We start from the raw sequence: 24,090 nt of genomic DNA on the forward strand, positions 1-24,090 counted from the left end.
TGGAAAATTTCTTGAACATAAAATTGTTTAAAGTTTGATGAACTCAGATGCTTCTATTTGAAACACTGATACACAACTTCCACCCAAAAGGCACATGCTAACTTTTTCCTTGTCATTCAATTTATTGCATATCATAACTGCTTACCTAAGATGTATTCCAAGTAAGCAACTGAACTAATGCATCACAACTTTGGCACCCATTTGCAATGCTACAAAAGATAAAATGGTTATCAAGACTATCCAAAAAAACTGATAAGCTGCTTGATTGACTAAAACAGCAAGCATGCATTTTAAGTAATAGATTTTGCATTCAATATATATATATATATTTTTTTTTGCAAGTTTATTATTTAAGCTTTTCTTATCAGATCTTTTTATCTTCAATGCTGTTAGAGTCTTTATGAAATATTTGGATGAAACAAAGTCTTTTTTTTATGATTATTTATAGCTTATTATTTGAAAATAGAATACTATGTTAAGAGTTATTATATTGAAAAAATTTCTTTTTGATTTTCAGTTTTTTTAATCAATAATAAATAATATCTTCTGTTAACTTAACCAATACTGCTATTTTTTTTTTTTTTAATAAATTTATAATAAGAGCATTAAAACAATTTATTTTTTTTGCAAAACACAATTTAGATTGTTTTTTATATATATTTAGAAAACTTTTCATATTTTTAATCACTTTTTCTTTCACAGGCAAAATAGTCTGATTTTAGAATATATATACATGGACCTCCACAATTTTAAAAAATATTTTAACAACAGTCTCACCTCTTAAAAAAAAACCATTAAAAAAAAAGAATTTACACAAAACAATAAAAAAACAAATATAAATGAAACTTATACTAATTGTTTGTAGTAAATAAACATATAGCTGAAGCTTATTAAATAATACTTATATTATTAACTCAGGTATTTGATTGTAAATAAACAATTTTGTTGTCTTTTAACAGTATCGATAATTTGAACAGAAAATAAGAAAGTATATTTAAAAAACTTACAGATTGTTTTCCTTCTTCAGAATAATGATCTCTAGAATATATATATATATATATATATATATATATATATATATATATATATATATATATATATATATATATATATATATATATATATATATATATATATATATATATATATATAAATATATATATATATATATATATATATAAATATATATATATAAATATATATATATATACATATATATATATATATATATATATATATATATATATATATATATATATATATATATATATATATATATATATATATATATATGTACTATAGTGTATATAGATCACCAAATGCTCATTAATTTTGCTTATCTTTATAGCATAATGCTTTTTTTAGAGAAAGAAGAAAAAAACAGAGAATAATGAAAGAAAAGATTGCTACCCCATCCCAAACCCTTATTCAATGTAGCAGCACTCCTTTGCAGCTGCAGGCTATAAGATAGTTGATGTTTGTACAGAAGCCCACAACAGCAAGCTATTTCAGTGTGTGCATGTATATAAATATATATATGTGTGTATATATACATATGTATATAATAATATGTATACATACATATATATATAATTATATGTATACATACATATATATATATATATATATATATATATATATATATATATATATATATATATATATATATATATATATATATATATCAGGGGTGTACACTCGTGGTCTGTGAAAGGCAACTAAAATTACTCATTTGATGCATTAAGTCGCCCAATAGGGCTATTGATTATATACCCAATAGGACTATTGATTTTTATCTGCAGTTATATATAGAGTTTTTTTCATTAATTCAAAAACTCTATAAAAAGCTAATTAACTATTTAAAATAATAATGAAACTATATTTTGAAAATCACACTGCAAAAGTTTGTTTTTCACATTTTTTATTATTAATTAAAACATAAGAAATTTGTATGAGCATTTAAATGTATTTAAAAAATACTTCCTAAATAAAAACTAAAAAGTTTTATCGTTTAAACAAAAATACTATTTTATTTTAATTTTTTTCACAAATTCAAGGATTTAGAGATAAAGTAATAGAACTAAATTTGTCAAAAAAATACTTCAAAGCATTAAGAAAAAAACCAAGTAGAAATTCTTATACTTATTAACTACTTTTAAAACACTGTCAAAGCATTACATTCACATCATAAACTGAATAATGAAAACTGAAATAAAAGAAGTAGACTTTAAAAGAACAAATAATGACTGCAAATTGCGCCTGGAAAAGGGTGTTTGTTCTCATTGTGTAATTAGTAAAAGTTTTTGAAAACTAGTAACTATTGGCCACAAATGATTTAAATGAATTGACGCCATAAAAATTATATTTGGCAATTCTGATCCTGCGATCATTGTAAGATCAGACAGCCTGCAATTATTTAGAAACAATTTATTTTACTGTCAAACACCATATTTTAATTTAAAATATCTCCAAAACTTGTTTAAATAGACAAGACATTCAGTTCTAACTATTTGGTTTACAATTAAGTTGATTGTTGAGTTTACAAATAAGTTAATGAACTTCATGTAAGTTGCATTGATTGTTTTCATTGTTCATCATGTCATTTATTTTGTATTATGGCATCAGACTTTTTCAACACCACGTGAAAGAAAACTCAAACCTGTTAGTATGGCTAACGTAACCAGTGATGATAGTCGAAGCCAATATAAAAAAAACAAAAGAATTCAAACAATTCAATCATTTTGGTTAAAAGAACATTCTTGGCTTAGGTACAACAAAATATCGGAGTTGTATAAAGAAGAAGCAACAAAAAATATTAAAAAGTTTGTAAATAGATTAATTGAGAAAGGCAAAAAAAATCAAGACGGTATGACTAATGATGAATTCGAGGATGTCATGATTTGCTTAAATTGAAGTGAGAAGTATCATCACTCCAACCGATTAACAGAAAATTACCCTCCAACAAAAAACAAGTTTAAACAATTTCCATTTATATTCGATGCTATATCGTAAAGAATTGAGAGAGTCGCTAAGCATTGCAAACCCACAAATACTTAACATGTTCTTGCAATGAATCGACAAAACAACTTAGAAAAAGAAAAAAATAACAAGTTGAGCATTGCTCAACAGGTCAAAACAACTTTTTCAGAAGAGAAGCAGAAGAGTTGCTTAACACAGTTGAATAGACGAAGAGCAACTTTTTCACGGTTGAAAACAATAAAAAGTCACATAAAAACGTGCTAGACAATAACATAAAAGCCCTTATTGGCAACAAATACACAAATACAATTTGCAACTTTTGTTTCAAAACACGTATGATGTGTTGAAGGAGGAAAAACCGTTTTCCAGTAATGAGCTTAAGTAAGATTAGATAAAATAAAAGGTGTGAATATTGGGAGAACACATCACAATAGACAAGGATGAGTAGATTTTGGAATGGCAATACCAGATGTTTTTTTTAAAATGAACTCTGAATACAACTCTCCAATGCTAAGTTTTTTAGCATTATTGTAGACGAATGATACCTAAAGATTGGAGCAAATGTTTACTTACCTGCACTATTCAATTAATGGAAATATCAAAACTAGATTTTTGACAATAGACAATGTAACTCAACCTAATGCAATGCAACTGACAGCCTTATTGTTAAAACTTTTAAAAACCGAAATGAAATGGGACCCTCCACAGAAGCCTCTAGGAATAGCTACCACTGTAAAAGGTGTTGAAGATGAATCTGAAAGAGAGGAATTAATACATATAGAAGATGAAATATCCTACTTATTTAGCAAAGTGGCGACGATAATGACGATTTATTTTACAAAGAGATTTAAATTAGATATTGAAAATATTACTAAATTCAAAGTTTAGGTAATAAATAATAAATTATTTATTTATTTAAAATTTTATTTAATAAATTTAAGAAACAGTGAAATTAATAAAATATTGTAAATTTGCATGAAGTGATAAAATACGAAACTTGAGTTTGCATTGTGACATCCATGAAGAAGTTTATTTTGAAAAGATGCTCTAATGTACCAGATGTGTTTGCAGAAGCAGAAGAGTTGTTTAACACAGTTGAATAGACAAAGAGAAACTTTTTCACGGTTGAAAACAATAAAAAGTCACATAAAAATGTGCCAGACAATAACATAAAAGCCCTTATTGGCAATGAAATGCTACATCAACAGCTTGAATATAAACTAGCAGATGTTGGAAATATTTTAACAGAGTGGGGATTATCAAAAAAAATAATGGCAACTCGGACAACAGCAATAAATATCAAACCAGATAAATTCACTAATCATTTGTCTCTGATTGACTTTTTATTGTGCCATAGCTTAAGTTCATCAGACGCGGAAAAAGACTTTAGTGCAATGAAAAACGTTAAGTCAACTCAAAAAACACAGTCAGTATTAAGTTGTTAACAATGCAATTGCGCATCAAGATTGATGGTATGGAAATGGAAGCATATGATCCAAAAAAAGCCATTGAACATTGGCTATTAAACCCCCCATGGAAAAATGAAACTAGCACCAATATATCTAGAAGATTTGGTTACATGGACAACAAAATTCCAGTCATGTCAGTTAAAAAGTCTGAAAAAATACAAATTTTTTCAAATAGCAATGATGAAGATGATAGAACTCTAACAACAGATGACAATATATGATAATTTTTGAACTTATTTGTATTTTTATTTAGTATTGCTATTTACCATTCAAAATATCAATAGTTTTCAGACTCTAGTAACAAATAAGATCTTAATAATCACAACACATTAAAAATAAAGGGTTTTAAAGTTTGTAAGTTTTTTTTTTAATACTTGCTAAGAATTTTTTGTAAAAAATGACCCCTTTTTTTTTATAAAGTAAGCGCTCAGTTCAAGTGAAAAAATTATTGGCATAGTTCAAGTGAAAATATTATGTTGGCATGCGCTTTATCTGAAGTGAATGCTATTTAAAAAGTTTACTAAATTACTTTTACTTACTCATTATAGTCTACTCTTAGCTGTATAAGGAAAAATAAAATAAAATATGCGAGAACGTTGCTGAAGACAAAAATTGACAGGCAACTCAAAAAGTCAACAAGCGACCAAAATTAACAAACTGTTTACTTTCAGTTGCTCTTCTGGCGACCTATTAAAAGTGTATATATATATTTATATTGTTGTTTTTATTTATCTAAATAAAATATAAATATATATATTTATATTTTAAATAGATGAATAAAAACAACTGATTAGCAAGACTTAAAATTTCATGCCTGAAGGCAATCATCGCCTTTAAAACAAACAAAAATGTAAAAATTACTGTAAAATGACTTCTAACATATATATTTTTAAAAACTATTTATATATTACGTAGATTTGTTTATATATATATAAACAAATCTACGTAAAAAAAAAATCAAAAAAAAAAAGCCATTTTAGTGTACTAGTCTCCTGTATCAAATAAAGATAATAAGAAATTTTTTGAATGTCAACACTGAAATACAAATTGTTTGTTTTTTTTCAGTAGGTTTTTTCCATTATGTGATAAAATAACATATTTTTAGTAGAGACAAGGCGGCACATTTTTGTTTTTAGTTTTTAAATTGTCAAACGTTGCTATCTTTTAAGGTATGCAACATTTGACAGTTTTCCATTCTATAATTGGCTTTATGTTTTGGTCTTTTAAGCTCCATTTTTCCTTAGATAGTTCTGTGTCATTTCTATACTTAACTGATGCAAATGATTTGAGATGGCTTATGTATTTTAATTTAATTAGTGTATTACTAATGCCAAAATATACTTTTATATTTAGATCATCATGACTGGAACTTAGACAATATTGTTAGACATACATTGATTGTTCAAAGGGCAAAATGCTTTATCTACGCAGATACATTGGTTGGTTTTTAATTGATTTTTTTTGTGCAAAATTTTGAAAGTATGTGATTTTATGACAGATTTTAGGTTAGGCATCCAACTGTAGCTTATCTTAATAGGATTTCGGTTGAATATTTTAAGCAGTTTGTGGTCAGCTGGAAAATGTAAGTCAATAAGGGCTAGAAAATGGTTTCCTATTTTTGTTTTGATGTTTAAGCTGAACAGAGGGTTATACCAAATTATATTACATTTACAATACTTTTTTTGATTTTGATTTGAGATTAATTGTGGTTGGTAGGTATGCTTTGACTTGTATCCTGATTTTTTAAAAGCCTCTTCATAAGATGGAATAATCTTTTTAAAGAATATTTCATTAATGAACATGAAATGATTATTTTTCATGTTCATTAATGAAATATGTTCAATATTGCGAGGGATTGCTTTTACTATGCTTGGAGGGTGGTTAGAATTAGAATGTACCTTATTATATACCTTATCGGTTTATTTACCTTAAGGGTAATGATACCCTGCCAGGTAATAACCTGCTCTTTTGGACACAAAACAAAAGCAAGTATAGTAAGATTGTAATTTGGAAAAGAATTTTCCAAATTACAATCTTATTATACTTGCAAGTATAGTAAGATTGTAGTACTTACAATCTTACTATACTTGCTTTTAAGAAAACAAGAATATGTGATAGAAATTCAGACAAATAACTTCTTTCAGTTTTAAAAAAAATCTCAATTTAATTGAATCATTGTATTAAATCAATTATTTGTTTTCTTATTTACATTGTATTATATTATATTGGGAAATAGTTTTTGTATTGTTGTCTTGAAACTTTGATAATAATACTTATTAAGTTAATATCCTGTTAAAATTTGCTAAAGTATTTGACAGAAGTAAAATATTAGCTGAATTAGGAACTGAAATAAAGAGTAAAATTGTTCAAATCATAAAAATAAAACTGGAATTAATTTCAAGAGAACTGATTTTAAACTAAAATAGGAATTATTTTAAAAGTAAAATCAGAAATTTAATTAACGAGAATTATTTTAAAAGTAAAATTAGAAATTTAATAAACGTGAAAACAAAGACTTGGGGGTCCGTTTTTTATTAGATTAGTCAATGTCAGCGTTTGAAAAACTTCTTTTTTTTTTGTATTTTTTTATGCTCTTTTTAATGTTATTTTTTTAACAGTTTGTTTTTATTATAATACATAGATACATACATACATATATAAATAAATATAAGTATATATATATACATATATATGTATATATATATATATGTATATACACATATATATACACACACACACAAACATGCATAAATAAATATATGTATAAGATTATATATTAGGATTTAAAATTAGATCAAAATTACTTGACAATTTCTGGCAAAGCATGATTTTCATTAACATTTTTTAGAAGCTTTTTACTACCAAGCTCTTCATCTGCTATTTCGTTTTTTTCTTTGTCTGTAAGTGAAATATTAGCAACTGCAATAGCTAAAAAAATATTTAATAAAACATCTAACCATCATTGTCAAGGACAAATAATTGAAAACATTGATATTATTTTATGGTATTTATTATTTGATTGGATTTTGCTGATCATATTATATATTGCTATACTTTACTTATATGGACTATATAACAGTGTCAACATTTTTGGGAAAATATTCTTAATTTTAGTAACCTTAGTGTTCACTGAGTTAAGTGCTATCTGAAGCTATGATACTGGCTATCTGCACAAAATACTTTTTTAAAGTATTTTGTTCGGATAATAAATTCTCCTACTATTACTACTATTTTACTGCATAATTTTAATAAAAAAAATTTTTCACTCCTCAAGTTTCTTAAATTTAGGAAAAGAAGTAAGAAAAAAATGCCTTAAATGCTTTTTAACTGTTCTTAAAAGAAATCCACTACCATAAAAAAACTATTTCTTATAAACTTTGGAAAAGGGAATATTTAAATTAAAAAAAAATAAATAAATAAATCATGCTTGTTAGAGAACTATTTTAGGATTTTAAAACTTTTTTATTTATTTTCTGTGTTTCCTGAGAGCAGGATAAAATTATTTAAGCCTGACGAGGTTTCATATTTGTTTCCTAATTTGAGAAATATTTCAACCTTGTGAAATCTTTCAAAAATATTGTGTCAACACATCTGGTTGCTTTTTAAGAACATAAGGTTTCTAGTACCTTCATAATCTAGGTATCTGTTCTCAATTGCTTTTTTCCTAAAGTTTCTATTTAAGAACTTATAAGTTATGAAGATTGTTGAATAAAAATCATCATGATCTGTTTGTTAAGACACACACAATTATTGATAAAAATGCACTTAATTAGGCAAAAAAAAAAAAATTGACATCATCACATTACACTCTGCATCATACCATGTTACTGCATACAACATTATGATAATAGTATGTAACACTTGTACTTGTAACTATAGAAAATACAATGTTTTTTTTTTTGTTTTTTTTTTTCATAACTTTTGTGCACAGTTTTTAAAACTAATGTTGAAACAAATTAGGTTATATAATGATAAGACTACTAGATTTTTATACCAAATTTTATAAAAATATAGAAAAAAAAGGAGAGATTATGTTCCAAAACTGCTTTAAACATTTATAATCTCATCAAAGTACTAAAAAAAGCTAATAAAATGGTTAATGATAGATATTTTTGTTTATAATATTAAATTAAAGATTATTAGCTAATTAAATTAAAAACTATTAAATTATAAGAGGCTAATTAAATTAAAGTTTGATGTCATAACAAAAAAAATTTTTTTAAGAGAAAATTTTTTTATATAAAACAATAATTTTATATGGCGCCATGTTTAAAAATTTTAATGTTATTTTATTATATACCACTACATATCATTACTACATATACTTTATATGTACTTTACATATATCATAGTTTATATTTTTATGTATAACAAATAAATATATTTTTTATGGTACTTTGTAAAAAAATATATATAACAAAAAAGATACATCTTCCAATACAAGTTACTGCCACAAAATATAATGATATTAAAAATCCATTAAATGAAGTGCTTTTCCCTGTCATTGTCAAAACTGCATTATTCATAACAACATTCCAATCTTCTCCAGTAATGATCTGATTTTAAATTTTAAAAAATCCAAAAAAAAAGGGTAAGTTAATTAATCAGATATCAATATTTACAAAACATAAAAACTTTAGGATCAAATACTCAAAACAAAACTAGTAATGATTACAAAACTTTAAAAAAACTTAAAAAAGCACAACTTTCAACATATTTCAAACCTGAAAAACTGTCAACACTGCATTTACAAAATCATCAAAGTTTGTTCGAATCTTTTTAGTGTTTAATCTAAGTTGAAATTTTATTAGTATTTAACTAATGGTAATAAATTTATTAGATTAATAAAATTAATCAAATCTAATAAATTTATTAGATTTAGTAATTCTAATTATTTAACAAATATTTAAACATTTCTTCAATGCATTAAATTTTGCATAAAGTTTGTAGTGTTAACATTACCATAAACTTTATAATGTAGTTAAAAAATTTTGTTAAATATATGTGTTATTATTAAAAATATTTATTTAAGAAATATTTTAAAATATTTAACCCCATTAGTATTACTATTATAATATTTGCTTCATATTTAACATAATAAATAAAAACAAAATGTGCATTACCATTTTAATTTAGCTAAACTTTATAGTTAAAAAAGTACTTACTCCCCACAAAAAAACTCCATGCCAAGTAATGCAAATATCAAAGTAAAAATAAACAACAATAGTAACAAACTCAAGATTGATGATAAACTTGATAAAATTGAAGCAATTAAAAACTTTAGTGACTTCCAGTGCCTAAAATAAACACTTGATAAAAGTTTTCAAACAGATTGAACAGATACCAATAATAATATTCAGCATGATTATTCAATTTACAATTATTTAAACAAAACATTTAAGGCTTTTTACAATATTTGTGTTCTGTTATTTGGAAATTCTGTATAACTTATAAAGAATAAGATTTATAATAATTTATACAACTAATCAAATAGAAAATAAACAAATACAAATTTAAAATAATCTCTTTACAGAATATATGCAAAATAATTTCAAAATGTAAATAACTTTTTATTTCCTATAAAAATTTTAAGCTAAATAGTTGTAATTTCAAACTAACTATATATAATTTATGTTGCTTTTTTAGTTTTTTAAAACAAAAATTTTAAACAAAACAAAATAAAGATTTAGTTTTGTTAAAAATTTTAAATAGACTAAAAAAGTTTTGTTTTTAAAATTTGGTTTTAAAAAGAAGAAATCACTTAAATTATTACCAGAAGATAAGCTTATCTCACTTATGTAATAAATTACATAATTTACACACAATAATGTTAATTGATGTTGAACCATATTTAACTTTAACAAACTCATGATTGATGAAATCACACATAGCTTGATTGCTTTCCAATCGTTAAAAGATATATGTAAGATTAGTATATCTACTATAGTATAATCTCTCTGATTCAAATTTTATGGGTAAAAATAATAGTTTGAATCAGAGAGATTTTTAGATTATAAAATGTTGACTTGTTTCAAATATTTCGGTTGAAGTAACAGATAGAAATAAAAAAACAAATTGTGATTCTTAGACCTAAATGCAATATATATTATCTGATTTAAAGTTTTACATTTTTAAAAAGATTGTCACTTGTGTGCTTGTAAACCCATGTTAATTAGGGTGTGTCATACTTTATGATTTTTGTTTAAAAAAAGATTTAACAAAAACCTGGTATATAGAAAACTTGTGTACGACTAATTTAAAACTAAAACCAAAAATAAAAAAAATTAAAAAATTATGCTAAGCTACAGAAAAGTGTGTTTTAAAATTGCATATTTATGGTAAATTTTTCGTAAATAGCTTTGACCACAGATAACCACAGATATTTTTTTGTGTCCACTTATTTTTAAACGCAAGTAATTGTTTACACCCATTCACTTTGAATGATATGTGTGATATGTGATATCAAAACTATAAAAAGTTGTTAATTCATAAATTGTTAAACTAATAGTTTTTATGTTATTTTTATATGTCATGAGCTGGGATAGTTCTTCAGCCTCAGTTGGCTGAAGCGCTGCTGAAAAATTGAAATTATTGGAATAATTATTGGCCATAGCAGCAGGATTACAGGTTCTGATCCCGGCTCTGTCTACTCAGCGTATGAGTAGTACTTCGGTACAAAATGAAATTGTCTCGATTAGCTTTGCTATTACTATGTTTCTTTCTTGACTAGTAAATAATCTAGTTGAGTAAATGAAAATTATAGTTTATTGTGAAAATTATTGTTTATATGTCCAAAAAAAATATTTAAACAAAAAAAAAACATTTACGCAAACAGTTTGAAAATTATTTATTATGCAAAAGGTTTGCAAATTTGATATTTAATCATGGCAGAGTCAATATCATTAAGAACTAGAAAAAGAATCAAAGCTTTCGGAATATATAGGTTCTGGAACAGATTTTTTTGAATCGGAGTTACCAACACTAAGAGATCTTCTTAGATATGGTATAGAAAGAAACAATAAAAACAAACAAGAAAAAACAATAAAAACAAAAGAAATTATCTGATAAAATACTTAATGAACGATGTTTACTCAAAGTTGATTGGTAAATGGATCCATGCAAATGCTTTATTTGTTTTCCTGTGTCACATATATAGAACAACAGTAATATAATATTACTGTGAGATTGCTAATCTCACAGTAATATTATATTGGATAATATATCTCACGGTAATATGATTGATGGATGATTGGAATGCATCCAACCTGGTTGGCTGCATTCCAATTATCCATCAACCAAAAGCAAGCTTTAAGGATAAAGATAGATTTATAGCTAAACTTAACAAATTGTTTGTTACACTGAATGGTAATTGCCAATATATTAATTGCAATTGCATAATTATTACTTGTTATGAGAAAAACTGTTTGTCAGAAAGTAACGATGAAGCCCACATTAATTGAACATGCGAAAAGAAAAACAGATTCCAAAGAAAGAGTTAGATTTTTTATTTGCGTAAAGAGCTAAAATAGGGACTATCGGTAAACATCAAATCGGATAAGCAGACTTAAAAGAAAACAAAAAGCTACATAAAATTGGAGAAATAAGATTGAAGGAAGAAGTAAGATTTTTTAAATGGTTATGTTTTTAGTTAATTATTAGTTAATAAACAAAAGTTAATCAAACTCCTATGTAAAATTAATTTTAGTTATATTACAAATATCTGTCTGTTTCCACTTATAACTAACAAAATATAATTAAATTCAAACTAATTTGACATTTGAACATTTGTATTTTACTTATGTTAACAGATAAAAAATATAAATAAAACTACTTGTACTTTAAGTATTTTACAAAAATTTATTTAATGAAAATTCAGTTACTTTATTTATAGTTAAAAAAAAAAAGCCTCTGAAAAACTGCAACAAATAATTAAAAGTCAGAAGAATAGTTTGAATTTGAATTTAGCAAAACAGAGGAACTATTTAGTAATGAATGTTGCATAACAAACAGCAATACAGAACTCAACCTGATGTGTCAACTAAAGTTTACGAGAAAAGTTCAGAAAAAAAGTTTAGGAGCGTTTACGAGGACAAATGAATTATAAAAGTATTTCCAACATAGCTATAGCAAACATTCTGTATGGTGGTGGCTTATGGGAAACAGCTGTAATTGCAGCTAGTAACAGCAGCTAGTATGGATGCAGAAATAATGAAAGAAGACAATACCAAGTTGGTTATTGATCACAACAAAGTCAAGCGAGCTCAAGAAAAAGTTATGCAGTCTCTTTTTATAGAGTTTGACACTCAATGCAGGACTACGCTGAAGTAATTGCTCAGAATATATATACATTTTTGAAGCTTAAAAACAATAGGTGGTGATTCTACTACTGTTAACACAGGGTAGTTAGGCAGAGGAATACATTGGCTGGAAGTGAAATTAGAAGGAAAGCTAATCTGGCAGGTTTGTACACTCCATACAAATGAACATTCTCTGTATCATCTTCTGGATTGAAAACCCTGTATTCTAAAAATTTGTATTCTTAATATAATATTACTAAAAAAAGCTCAGATTAAAAAATCCGAAATGATTAAGCTGCTGGGAATTGTGATTCAGGATTCATTTAAATTTGCGAAAAATTTCTTACAAAAATAGTAAATTTTTGGTTGTTGTAGTATATTTTTGACGGTTAAATTTTTTTTTATTCGTTTTTATTATCTATTATTATTAAAACTTTTATAATAGTTTCTATAATCATTATATATCATTTAGTTATCTATTTAATAAAATAAGAGTTTTTATTATAATTGTTTTAACAAAATAAAATTTACATTTTTCTAATTTTGTCATTAAGATCAAATCTTCCTTTGAACTGTTAGTAGACATCAACAGGGTCAATAAACCCTCCCCTCTTATAAAACCATCCTTTTTTTCATGAGAATAAACTTTGCTTTCTGATTCTGTTACCTGTTTAACTCGCCTTTCAATTGACTGCCCATGACAAGGCCAATCCGCTTTTTCTGTTGTCAGATCACAATTAAGAATAGGCTTATAAGAGATAGTCCAGCTGATTAGCTGTATAAGTGTTGTTGCATCAGGTTTTATTTCTGGAGTTATTTTAGCTCTCACGTTTTTATCACCAGTTTGAAGTTTTTTGTCAACTTTTGTCAACTTTTTGTCAACTTTTTTTATTTTGAAGTTTTTTAACCTCTTTCTTTCACAATTAAGTCTATACCGTTCTTTTTAACCTCTACATTCTCTGAGTAGCGCATGGTCTGTCTAATATATTCAGAGAAAGCATACCATGCTAAATGTCGAACTGTTGGCATAACAGTTGCAATTACTTCACTTGATTGATGTTTCAGAAGGCTAAGCTGGTTAAAAATGTGTCTCAATCCTTCAGTAAACCTGTGTGCGACTTTAATTTTAAACCATATAAGCACATAAACTCCCACAAAGAACTCAAATATTATTTTATGGTTTTTTAAATTCTTGCCTTCCAACTCATGTTTTGAGACCCAAACTCTGCAAAGTCTGTTGGCAGTTGTCAACAATCTGGAATGATTAACTACCCCAATTTCAAAAGTCAAGTCTGCAGTTATATTTCCACTTTTAATTTCAGAGACTAATTTGTACCCATAAAACTGATCGAAAGATAAATTTTTGATTACTTCATCCTTTAGAGTAATAAGAGGATTTCTGACATGGATTAATTTTCAGAGCAATTATGTCAAATACTGCTTCTCCATTTGTTGCTGCTCAGAGTCTCTCCATTAAGAGAAAAAAATAGTATAACACACCCTAATGATAATGACAAAATTTTTGACTTTAAAGGGATCCCAAAGTGCGGAGACAAGAGTTGTTTATATAAAAGAGAATGATAAAAAAAATGTTTGGGCAGAATTTTTTTAATTAAAACAAAATAATAAAGGTACACCAAGAAAACAAACTTTGTTGTTTTACTTGAAGCTTGTTGTCTCCATGTTAGCCAGTCTCTCAAAGTCTTTAAAATATACGCCGCAATCTACAGACTTTACAATTTTTTCAAGCACATTTAATTCCAAAGAGTTTTAGTAAATGACAACATAGTGGAATTTTTTTTCTTTTGAATCAATATTATTTGTTTTTGTTTTATTTGTTTTTTAAAATAAGCGTTTATTATAAACCGTATGACTCTCCTATAAATTTTATGGGAAGCTAAACAAAAGAATGTTTTTTTATAGAGCACAAGAAACAAATAAAATTAAGATTTTCATGTTAAAATAAAAAATTTTAATAAATATTCTCTAAAATATAATACATATCTAAAAAAGATGTTATATATTCTGAATCTTTTTTCTTTTTATGTAAACAATGTGAACTTTTTTTCTAGTTTATCTAAGCCGTTTATCACTATGATGTTTTTGTTTTCTTATCGAAATGACAATTTACAAATTCTTAAATTTTTAATTAATAAAGACTTTTGGTAAACAAGATCATTTATTAGAGATATTTGCTGAATTTTTAAATTTTTAGTTAGAAAATATTTATAGATTTTACACTTAACAAATTTATAGATAGCTTTTTATTAATTAAAGCAATAATTAATGTTTTATAGCAATAATTCAAGACAGATGGCGATTAAATTTGTCAATGTGTGGCAGTGTGCATTTAAAAACATATTGTATTTAATATTTCCCAATTTATGTTGTATTTGTCAAGTATTTTACATTAAAACCTGCCTCTTAAAATTTCAAATCAAAAAACTACCAAAAGTGACAATAAAAAGTCTTTCATTAAACGATTTCAATTTTAAAATTTACTCGATAATGCTACACTTTTCTTGACCAATAATTGTTCAATTTTTAAAACAAAATAAGCAATACATGCTTTACAGAATAAATTTCATTAAATATATTCACGCATGATTAAATAAGAATTTCAAGAATACTTGTACCCAATGAAAAGTTTAGCAAATAAATGATGTTAATTAAACTTTCATAAGGTTAACTCTTTCGCTACTAGCCGTTTTAATAAAAATCTTTAAGCTGAGGCTGCACATTTTTTTGAATAAAATTTGGATGGCATAACATTGACAATTAATTAAAATTCAAAAAGCAAATTTCTTTAAAAGCATAACTAGCAATATGTCAATAGAAAGCTAAACAAATGAACTTTTTAATTAAATAAGTTTTTAACAATAAGAAATGCAAAGTGCTTAAAACCATTGTTTTATAAATAGCAATTAAAACATATTAGTCCAATTCAAAACTCATTTAATATATAAAAAGAATGTTTTCTTCAAAAGACATTTTTAATTACTAAGCTAAATACACTTCTACAAGTTAAATTTTACAGTGTCAATGCTGCTTTAACTTAAAACTAAATTTAAAGAAGTTTTTTTAATCAAGGATTCTCAAGATTTTTCAACTTTGTCAAGTGATAGCTATTTATAATAACACAATATGGTGCTTATTTGTTCTTGATTATGTAGAGAATTAATAAAACCGTAAGAACAAACAAAATACATTTGTCTAGAGTGAAAACTTATGTACAAAACAAGTTAAATTGTGAAGCATATTGGAAAGCTGCTACCAGCGGCTTGCCGTCAAAATTGAAAAAATCAAAAGCCACTGTCAGCCGCGTGTGGTAGTGCTAAATAATACAAAATAATTTTTTTAAAAAAATTCTAATAAGGATAATAATCATTTAATAACAATAAATATAACAAGTCTGTAGATTGCGACGTATATTGTAAAGACTTTGAGAGACTGGCTATCATGGAGACAGCGAGCTTCGAGTAAAACAACAAAGTTTGTTTTTCTTGGTATACCTTTATTAATTTGTTTTACTTAAAAAAATTCTGCCCAAACATTTTTTTAATCATTCTCTTTAATTTGAACACAACTTGTCTTGGCACTTTGGGATTCCTTTAAAGGTTTTTGTCAAATCATCTTTAAAGTTAAAACATAGGCTGATTGATAGATTTTTAAGTACAGTGATAGTATATATTGCTTCATTCAAACTCAGTTTTGAAGTGTCATCAGATGCTACAAAACTGAGTATGAATGAAGCAATATATAAATTTTAAAGAAACAATATAATAAATTTTTTAACAATTCGAGATTATTTTTAAAGTTTTCTATCACAGCCTCTTCAACATCTAAGCCACAAAAAGGATTTTTACTACTAATGATGGGCTTTTCCACTGCTTCTACTGGCATTTTCAGACTTCTTGAAACAATTTATAAATGTTTGGTCTGAAATGGAATTTCATACTTTTGTCAGCATCAACATAGCAGTTAAAACCTAAGTCTCATATTCTTATTTTTTAATCTACTTTTTCCACTGTGAATGAAACTTGGGTTAATAGATTGGATAATTCCTTGATTGGTTGGATAGGACCAATGTTGTATTTAGTAAAAGAATGATAAGCTCCACTCAATCAAGTTTTTTCACCTTAAGAGCAAATATGTATAGTTAGAGCAGTTTTTATCTGAATAATTAACTTTTATTTTATTTTTCACTCTTCCAATAATTTTGTCGACATACAACTTTATTGTTTGGCCTGATACCAATAATGAATATTTTTCACACCTTCAGAAACATCTTGGAAGCTTTAACTTTCTAAGTGCAAGTATTAAAAGTCTTTTCCTTTAACATTATCAGCCACAATCCCAGTCAGGCAAGCTTTACTGAGTTTGCCTCCTGTGCACTTTTTTAAATTTAAACTTTTGTAAAGCAAATATGATAGAAAAATTCAAATAGACATAACCAAATTTATGGGCATAAAAAATATTTTTAAGTGGGTATTGAGAAATAATTATTCATTGGCATGAAAAATATTTTTAAGTGGGTATTGAGAGAGAATTATAGACAATGTGGCCACATTGATAATAATAAAGTGTTAATTTTATCCATCAACCAACTTTGATTCTTTAGAAATGGTTTTGAAAGATCAACCATACTTATATAAGATTTACTTTTTACTTATATAAAAACAATTATTATTGTAATAATAATTGTTTAAATTTGTAATTTTGATATCTTTGCAAATATTCAAAGATATCAAAATTAATATGGAAAATATTTATTTCATTTTCTTAAAGCAAACCTCTAGTATTGTAGAATTTATTCAAATATAGAGACTTGAATTATAAAAAGGTAAACATAAGAATTTCTTGAGGAAATTACACTGTGACATTTATTACAACTATGAAGTTTTTGAATAAAGCATAGTTTTGAAATTAGAGAGATTATACTGGAGTAATATGGTTGGTAGTCATGTTTCCTAAACTCTGTGGTAGCTCTCAGATAGGCTGATTACATCAACAGCTGAAAAATATCAGAGTACTAACAGTGCCATGTTGTGCATGGATGGTGTCTCTGTCCATACTTTTAGTAAGCATGGTTGAGGCTACATTTGGAGCCCTTTCTTTACGGTTTAAAGTTTATCAATAGTAATGCGGCAATTGCTTGGACTACTAAATAGTGTAGTGAGATCTATTTGTGCTTCGAGTCAAGTTCTTTAACAAATTTAAAAATGAGTTATGATGATATAAAAATATGATCATAAAACAATATATGAAATGATGATATAAAAATATGTGAAATAATGATATAACAATATATGAAATGATGATATAACAATACATGAAATGATGATATAACAATATATGAAATGATGATATAACAATATATGAAATGATGATATAACAAATATAAATATGATGATATAACAACTATAAAAATGATGATATAATAAATATAAAAATGAGTTAAAAATGAGGCTTTGAGTCAAGTTCTTTAAGAAATTTAAAAATGACTATAGTACCAAAAACTATTAAACACAAAAAAACATTGTTATGACCAAGTTCTCTAAATCTAACATTCACTAATATTCGTGGTCTTTGAAGTAACTTTTCTTCTGAGTCTTATTTCTTGAAAAGTTCACCAGACCTACTTGCTTTTTGTGAGACTAATTTGAGTTCGACTGTCTCATCTTGTGATCTCAGTGTTGATGATTAACTTCCTTTAATTTGTAAAAACTACAATAGTAACATGCTTGGTCGGGGCATTTACATTCGTAAGAATTCACCCATTTGTCGCGAAACTAGGTTTGAACCCATCAACTATTCTTTTATAAGCTTTTGTTTAGCACCACTTCACTCCATCACCTTTCTCTTTGTTCTATATCACTCTCCTTCATCTCAAGACTGCACTCTTTTTGATGTTATTTCTGATCAAATTGACCAAGCCCTTTCTCTTTAACCATCAGCTAATATAGTTGTTGTCGGTGACTTTAATGCTCACCAATCTGAATGGCTTAGCTCTAGTGTCAGTGACTCTGCAGGCATTAAAGCCGACAACTTTTGCCTTTCTCAATCCCTAACTCAAATAGTCAACTTTCCAACTCGCTTTCCAGACAACCCGAATCATTTACCTTCTCTACTCGACTTATGTCTTGTTTCTGATCCTAGTCAGTGCTCAGTTTCTCCATATTCACCCTGAGGTGCTTATGATCACGGTTCAATCTCTTTAAAGCTATTATCTCACTCTTCTTCATCATTGGAATCTTCCTATCATCCCACCTCCTACAACTACCATAAGGCTGACTGGGACTCTTTCCACAATTTTCTTTATGATGACCCTTGGGTAGAAACCTTTTGTCTTCCTGCTGACAAATGTGCTTCTTACATAACTTCGTGGATTCAGGCTGGCATGGAATCTTTTATTCCCTCTCAACGATTCAAAGTCAAGCCTCTCTCTTCTCCATGGTTTTTCTCACATTGTGCTGCTGCAGTTTCCAATCAAAACCATCACTTCCATATCTATCAGCAAAACAATTCTCCAGAAAGTTGTCTGTTTACTACTGCTAGAAACCATTGTAAAAAGGTTTTGTCTAACACTAAAGCCCGCTATTCTCAGGTCACAAAATCTTGTATTTCATCTCAAAAATTAGGCTCTCATGACTTCTGGAGAATCTTTACCAGTATTTACAATAAGGGGAAATCTGTCATTCCGCCTCTCTTGTATGGTTCAGACTTTGTCACCTCACCTCACAAAGCTGAATTGTTTGCTAAAAACTTTTCATCGATATTATCTCTTGATTCGACTAGTTGCATTCTACCTGCTATAATCGATAAATAGGTTGATCTATTATTTGACTTTTGTATCATTCCAGCTTCTGTATTTAAAGTGATTTCTTAGACTCTTCTAGACTCTAGACTCTTCTACAGCTTAGACTCTTCTACAGCTTGTAGTCCAGATAACATAACTGTTATAGTCTTGCAGAAGTATTCTCTAGAGCTGTCCTCTATAATTTCAAAAGTATTCAACAAACGCTTATCAGTGTCTTGCTAACAGCCTGCTGGAAAGCCGCATCTATTGTCCCTATTTTTTAAAATTCTGGAGAGCAATCTGACTCATCTAACTATCATCCCATTAGTTTTTTCTACCATAAGCAAGATTTTTGAGTCTTCAATTAACAAACACTACCGTTTTACTACCATTTATTCTTGTCTTGATAAAAATTTAAATATCTGATTGCTTGGTGGGGGCATTTGAGCTTGAAAAAGATCTCACTTCTGCTACAGCATGGGGCTTTCACCAGCTGATGAACTTAAATTCAGATAAAACCCAATTTTTTTCAGCTCATCATTATTGCAATAAACTAAATCTTTCTATATTTATGAATGGTAATATACTCAATAAGTGATCTACCCTTTATCTTCTGGGATTAACTCTTATTTCCAATCTTTCTTGGAAACCGTATATCAAATTGATTGCAAAATTAGCATCTGCTAAGGTTGCATCTCTTTATCATGCTTGCCATTTTCTTACTTCAGATTATATTTTTTATCTCTATAAATCTCAAATCCGTCCTTGTATGGAATACTGTTGCCATATCTGAGGCAGATCTTCCAATGATGCCTTTACTCTTTTAGACAAGGTGCAAAAACGCATTGTAAACATAGTTAGACCGGCTCTTGCAGCTAACCTTTAAGCATTGCCTCATCTTCAAAATGTTGCTTCACTTTCTCTTTTCTATAAATACTATAATGGACACTGCTCTAAAGAGCTAGCATCTCTTGTGTCATCTACTAAAGTTCATTCTTGTGTTACTCGTCCTTCAAACAAGTTTCATTCTTTTTCTGTGACTGTTCCTTAGTGCTCCAAAAACTCATTTTCATCTAGTTTTTTTCCTTGAACATCAGTTCTTTGGAATTCTCTTTTTTTCATTTTGTTTTCCTGATTTATAAATCTTTTAAGTCTCTATAAACCTCATCTTTTCTCTTCCAGTATCTTTCAACTCTAATAGTAGCTTGCAGCCTTGTTGGAAATGAAGATGTTAAAAAATATATATATATATATATATTTATATATATATAAGTAAGTTTGTGCTTATAAAATAGAATTAGGTTTAAAATAAATTAAAACTACTAAATTACAATTTAGTTTAGTTAAAAAATGGTGTATTTTTAAGTTTAGCTTATGGAAATACAAAATTAAGATTTGTTGTAGCTGATAATTATCGGCTAAAACAAGTGCTGATTTATGGTGATAATTTAGCAATTTTAACAAAATTTAAAAATCATCCATAAACAAAAATTGTTTATGGATGATTCCATATGCGAAATTTAAAAACTTTAATATTAAAACACTTTAATACTAAACTAAATTTATGTTTTAAATAGTATAATATATATTATATAATGTATTATACTTATAATATGTTAAATAATATATTATAAAATATTATAAATCAGAGTTAAGAAAAAAAGATCTACAAAATCATGATTACTATCCCATTATGGTATCATTGTTGAACCTATATAATATATAAAAACATTAATTGCAAACTTTTTTTTGCTTATAATGCCAATTTAGCTAACAAGCAAAAAAATGTTGAGTCAGAAAAATTGATTAAATCTTTAATATTTGTCAAAGAACATTTAAAACTACAACTTTTCTATTTGCTTAGCTGCATTAAACTATATATGAGTAAGCTCAATAAATTAAGTTAACTATATAAACGAATACATATATAATATAAAAAAATGCATTAAAATAAATACACATTTACATACCTAGTAAACTTAAAAAATCTCAACAACTTTAATTGACGAAAAACAGATACCCCAATGCTTGTTTTATAATTGCTTTTAATAACCCAATCCGATAAACTGGCAATGAGAACCTGTATATTTAAAACAAAAATATAAATTACATATACATACATTAATACATAAAAACATACATTATTTAATATATGTAAATATATATTATTTAATAACATTGTGCACTATATATATATATATATATATATATATATATATATATATATATATATATATATATATATTTATATATTGATATATATATATATTGATATATATATATATATATTGATATATACATTTTGATATATATATATAAATTGATATATATTAATAAATATATACTATTTAACAATATTGAGCATTGTAACACGTACAAGAGTCTTCCTATTATTACATCAAAATACATAACCTCAAATATATTTTATATATCTATATGTATACATATATATAAATAAAAATATATATATATTAGGGTGTATATATATATATATATATATATATATATATATATATATATATATATATATATATATATATATATATATATATATATATATATATAACTACAAAATTGATAATAAACAATATAATGGAAAAAGGTATGCCAAGCAAAAAAAACAATAATTGAATTTTTGAAATTTGAAAAAAGATTTATTTCTTTTAAATAAATATATAAATAATAAAAAGCACTAGAGGCCTTTCACTATTTTCATCAGTAGTGCTATGTTTAATGCTTTATCAAATTTTTTTATATTACTGTAGAAAGTTAGATAATAGAAAAATTAAATTGCTATATTGTAACTATGAGTTACAATTGTAACATTTTTTTAAAAAAAGGAAGTCTCAATTAAATGTGTCATGTTTTTTTTTATGTAAATGACTTTCATATGACAACAAATTTTTTTCACTTTTTAATTCAAGGAAAACAAAGAGTTGGAAAAAAGGTTCTATAGTTTTGTTGTGCAATCTCTGGCATTCAAATACATGATTGTCAAATTGGTCTGTAGAATTTCCTGTTCTGCAACTGGAAATATGACCATTAGTACGGTTTCTTAAATTAAATTTAAAGACTATTAAAAGTCGCATTACTTGTAATAGCAAAAATGTTATTTATTATTTAAAGTGTTTATCATGTAATGGTTTATCTACTTACACTGGAAAAACAAATAATTTAAGAAACCGTACTAATGGTCATATTTCCAGTTGCAGAACAGGAAATTCTACAGACCAATTTGACAATCATGTATTTGAATGCCAGAGATTGCACAACAAAACTATAGAACCTTTTTTCCAACTCTTTGTTTTCCTTGAATTAAAAAGTGAAAAAAATTTGTTGTCATATGAAAGTCATTTACATAAACAAAAACATGACACATTTAATTGAGACTTCCTTTTTTTAAAAAAATGTTACAATTGTAACTCATAGTTACAATATAGCAATTTAATTTTTCTATTATCTAACTTTCTACAGTAATATAAAAAAATTTGATAAAGCATTAAACATAGCACTACTGATGAAAATAGTGAAAGGCCTCTAGTGCTTTTTATTATTATATATTTATTTAAAAGAAATAAATCTTTTTTCAAATTTCAAAAATTCAATTATTGTTTTTTTTGCTTGGCATACCTTTATCAATTATATATATATATAGATATATATATATATATATATATATATATATATATATATATATATATATATATATATATATATATATATATATATATATATATATATATATATATATATATAAAATGATATAATGGAAAACCATCTGAACCAGACAAGTATATATGTATATATATATATAGATACATGATTTTTGTTATCTAGTGAAATGCATGGCTAAAGATGTCATCTATTATAATAGAATGTTATTTCAATGAAAAAATTATATTTGTACTTCACCTGATGATTGTAATTGCATAAAACTTAAAGTTGTGAAAATCACTGATGCATGTAATACTGACAATAGTTGGTTTTATTAAATTGCAGAAATACATCATTTTAGACAAAAACAGGTCTCAAAAGGGCATATCCTGATTTTGGCGTCCCATGGCTGGGGTATAGTAATAGGTTAGAAATACTGATGACTGACCTAATAAATAACAAATACTGATGGCAGACAAGTTAATGATTGTTAACTGTTCCAGAAATAACAGAAATTCTCAACCATGGTCGAGAAAAAAAGTCTCTTTTTTTTCTCAAGCATGGTGGGGACTCTGTACAAGTTTGGGTTTTTTTTTCTCTGGATAGAATAGGGAATTTGCATAAAATTGATGGCATTATAAGAATCAAACATTACAGAGATATTTATCAAACAAATGCAATTCCTTCCAGACTTCGATTAATCAATGACAATTTTATTATGATGCACAAAAATTACCTTAAACATACTTTTAAAAACAATAAAATTAAACATAAAATTATTATTTTAGACCGCTTAACTGTAGCTTTACCTATACACATATATATATATATATATATATATATATATATATATATAATATATATATATATATATATATATATATATGTATGT

General features: G+C 26.1%; 1 protein-coding gene across 2 annotated transcripts in view; it reads right to left on the minus strand.

Moving 5' to 3' along the window:
- The window catches only part of LOC101235972 (probable voltage-dependent N-type calcium channel subunit alpha-1B), a 113,730-nt gene that overhangs the window by 63,299 nt on the left and 26,341 nt on the right, over nt 1-24,090 (minus strand). For both annotated transcript variants that reach the window (XM_065799728.1, XM_065799729.1), the window contains exons 11-16: nt 21,515-21,624; nt 9,614-9,745; nt 9,173-9,239; nt 8,878-9,004; nt 7,253-7,400; nt 1,008-1,038 (exon numbers count right to left, since the gene is read on the minus strand). In XM_065799728.1, coding sequence (XP_065655800.1) covers nt 1,008-1,038; nt 7,253-7,400; nt 8,878-9,004; nt 9,173-9,239; nt 9,614-9,745; nt 21,515-21,624 — 615 coding nt within the window. The remainder of the gene's footprint in view (nt 1-1,007; nt 1,039-7,252; nt 7,401-8,877; nt 9,005-9,172; nt 9,240-9,613; nt 9,746-21,514; nt 21,625-24,090) is intronic.

Source organism: Hydra vulgaris, chromosome 06 (assembly GCF_038396675.1).
Source record: "Hydra vulgaris chromosome 06, alternate assembly HydraT2T_AEP".
NCBI classification, from domain to species: Eukaryota; Metazoa; Cnidaria; class Hydrozoa; order Anthoathecata; family Hydridae; genus Hydra; species Hydra vulgaris.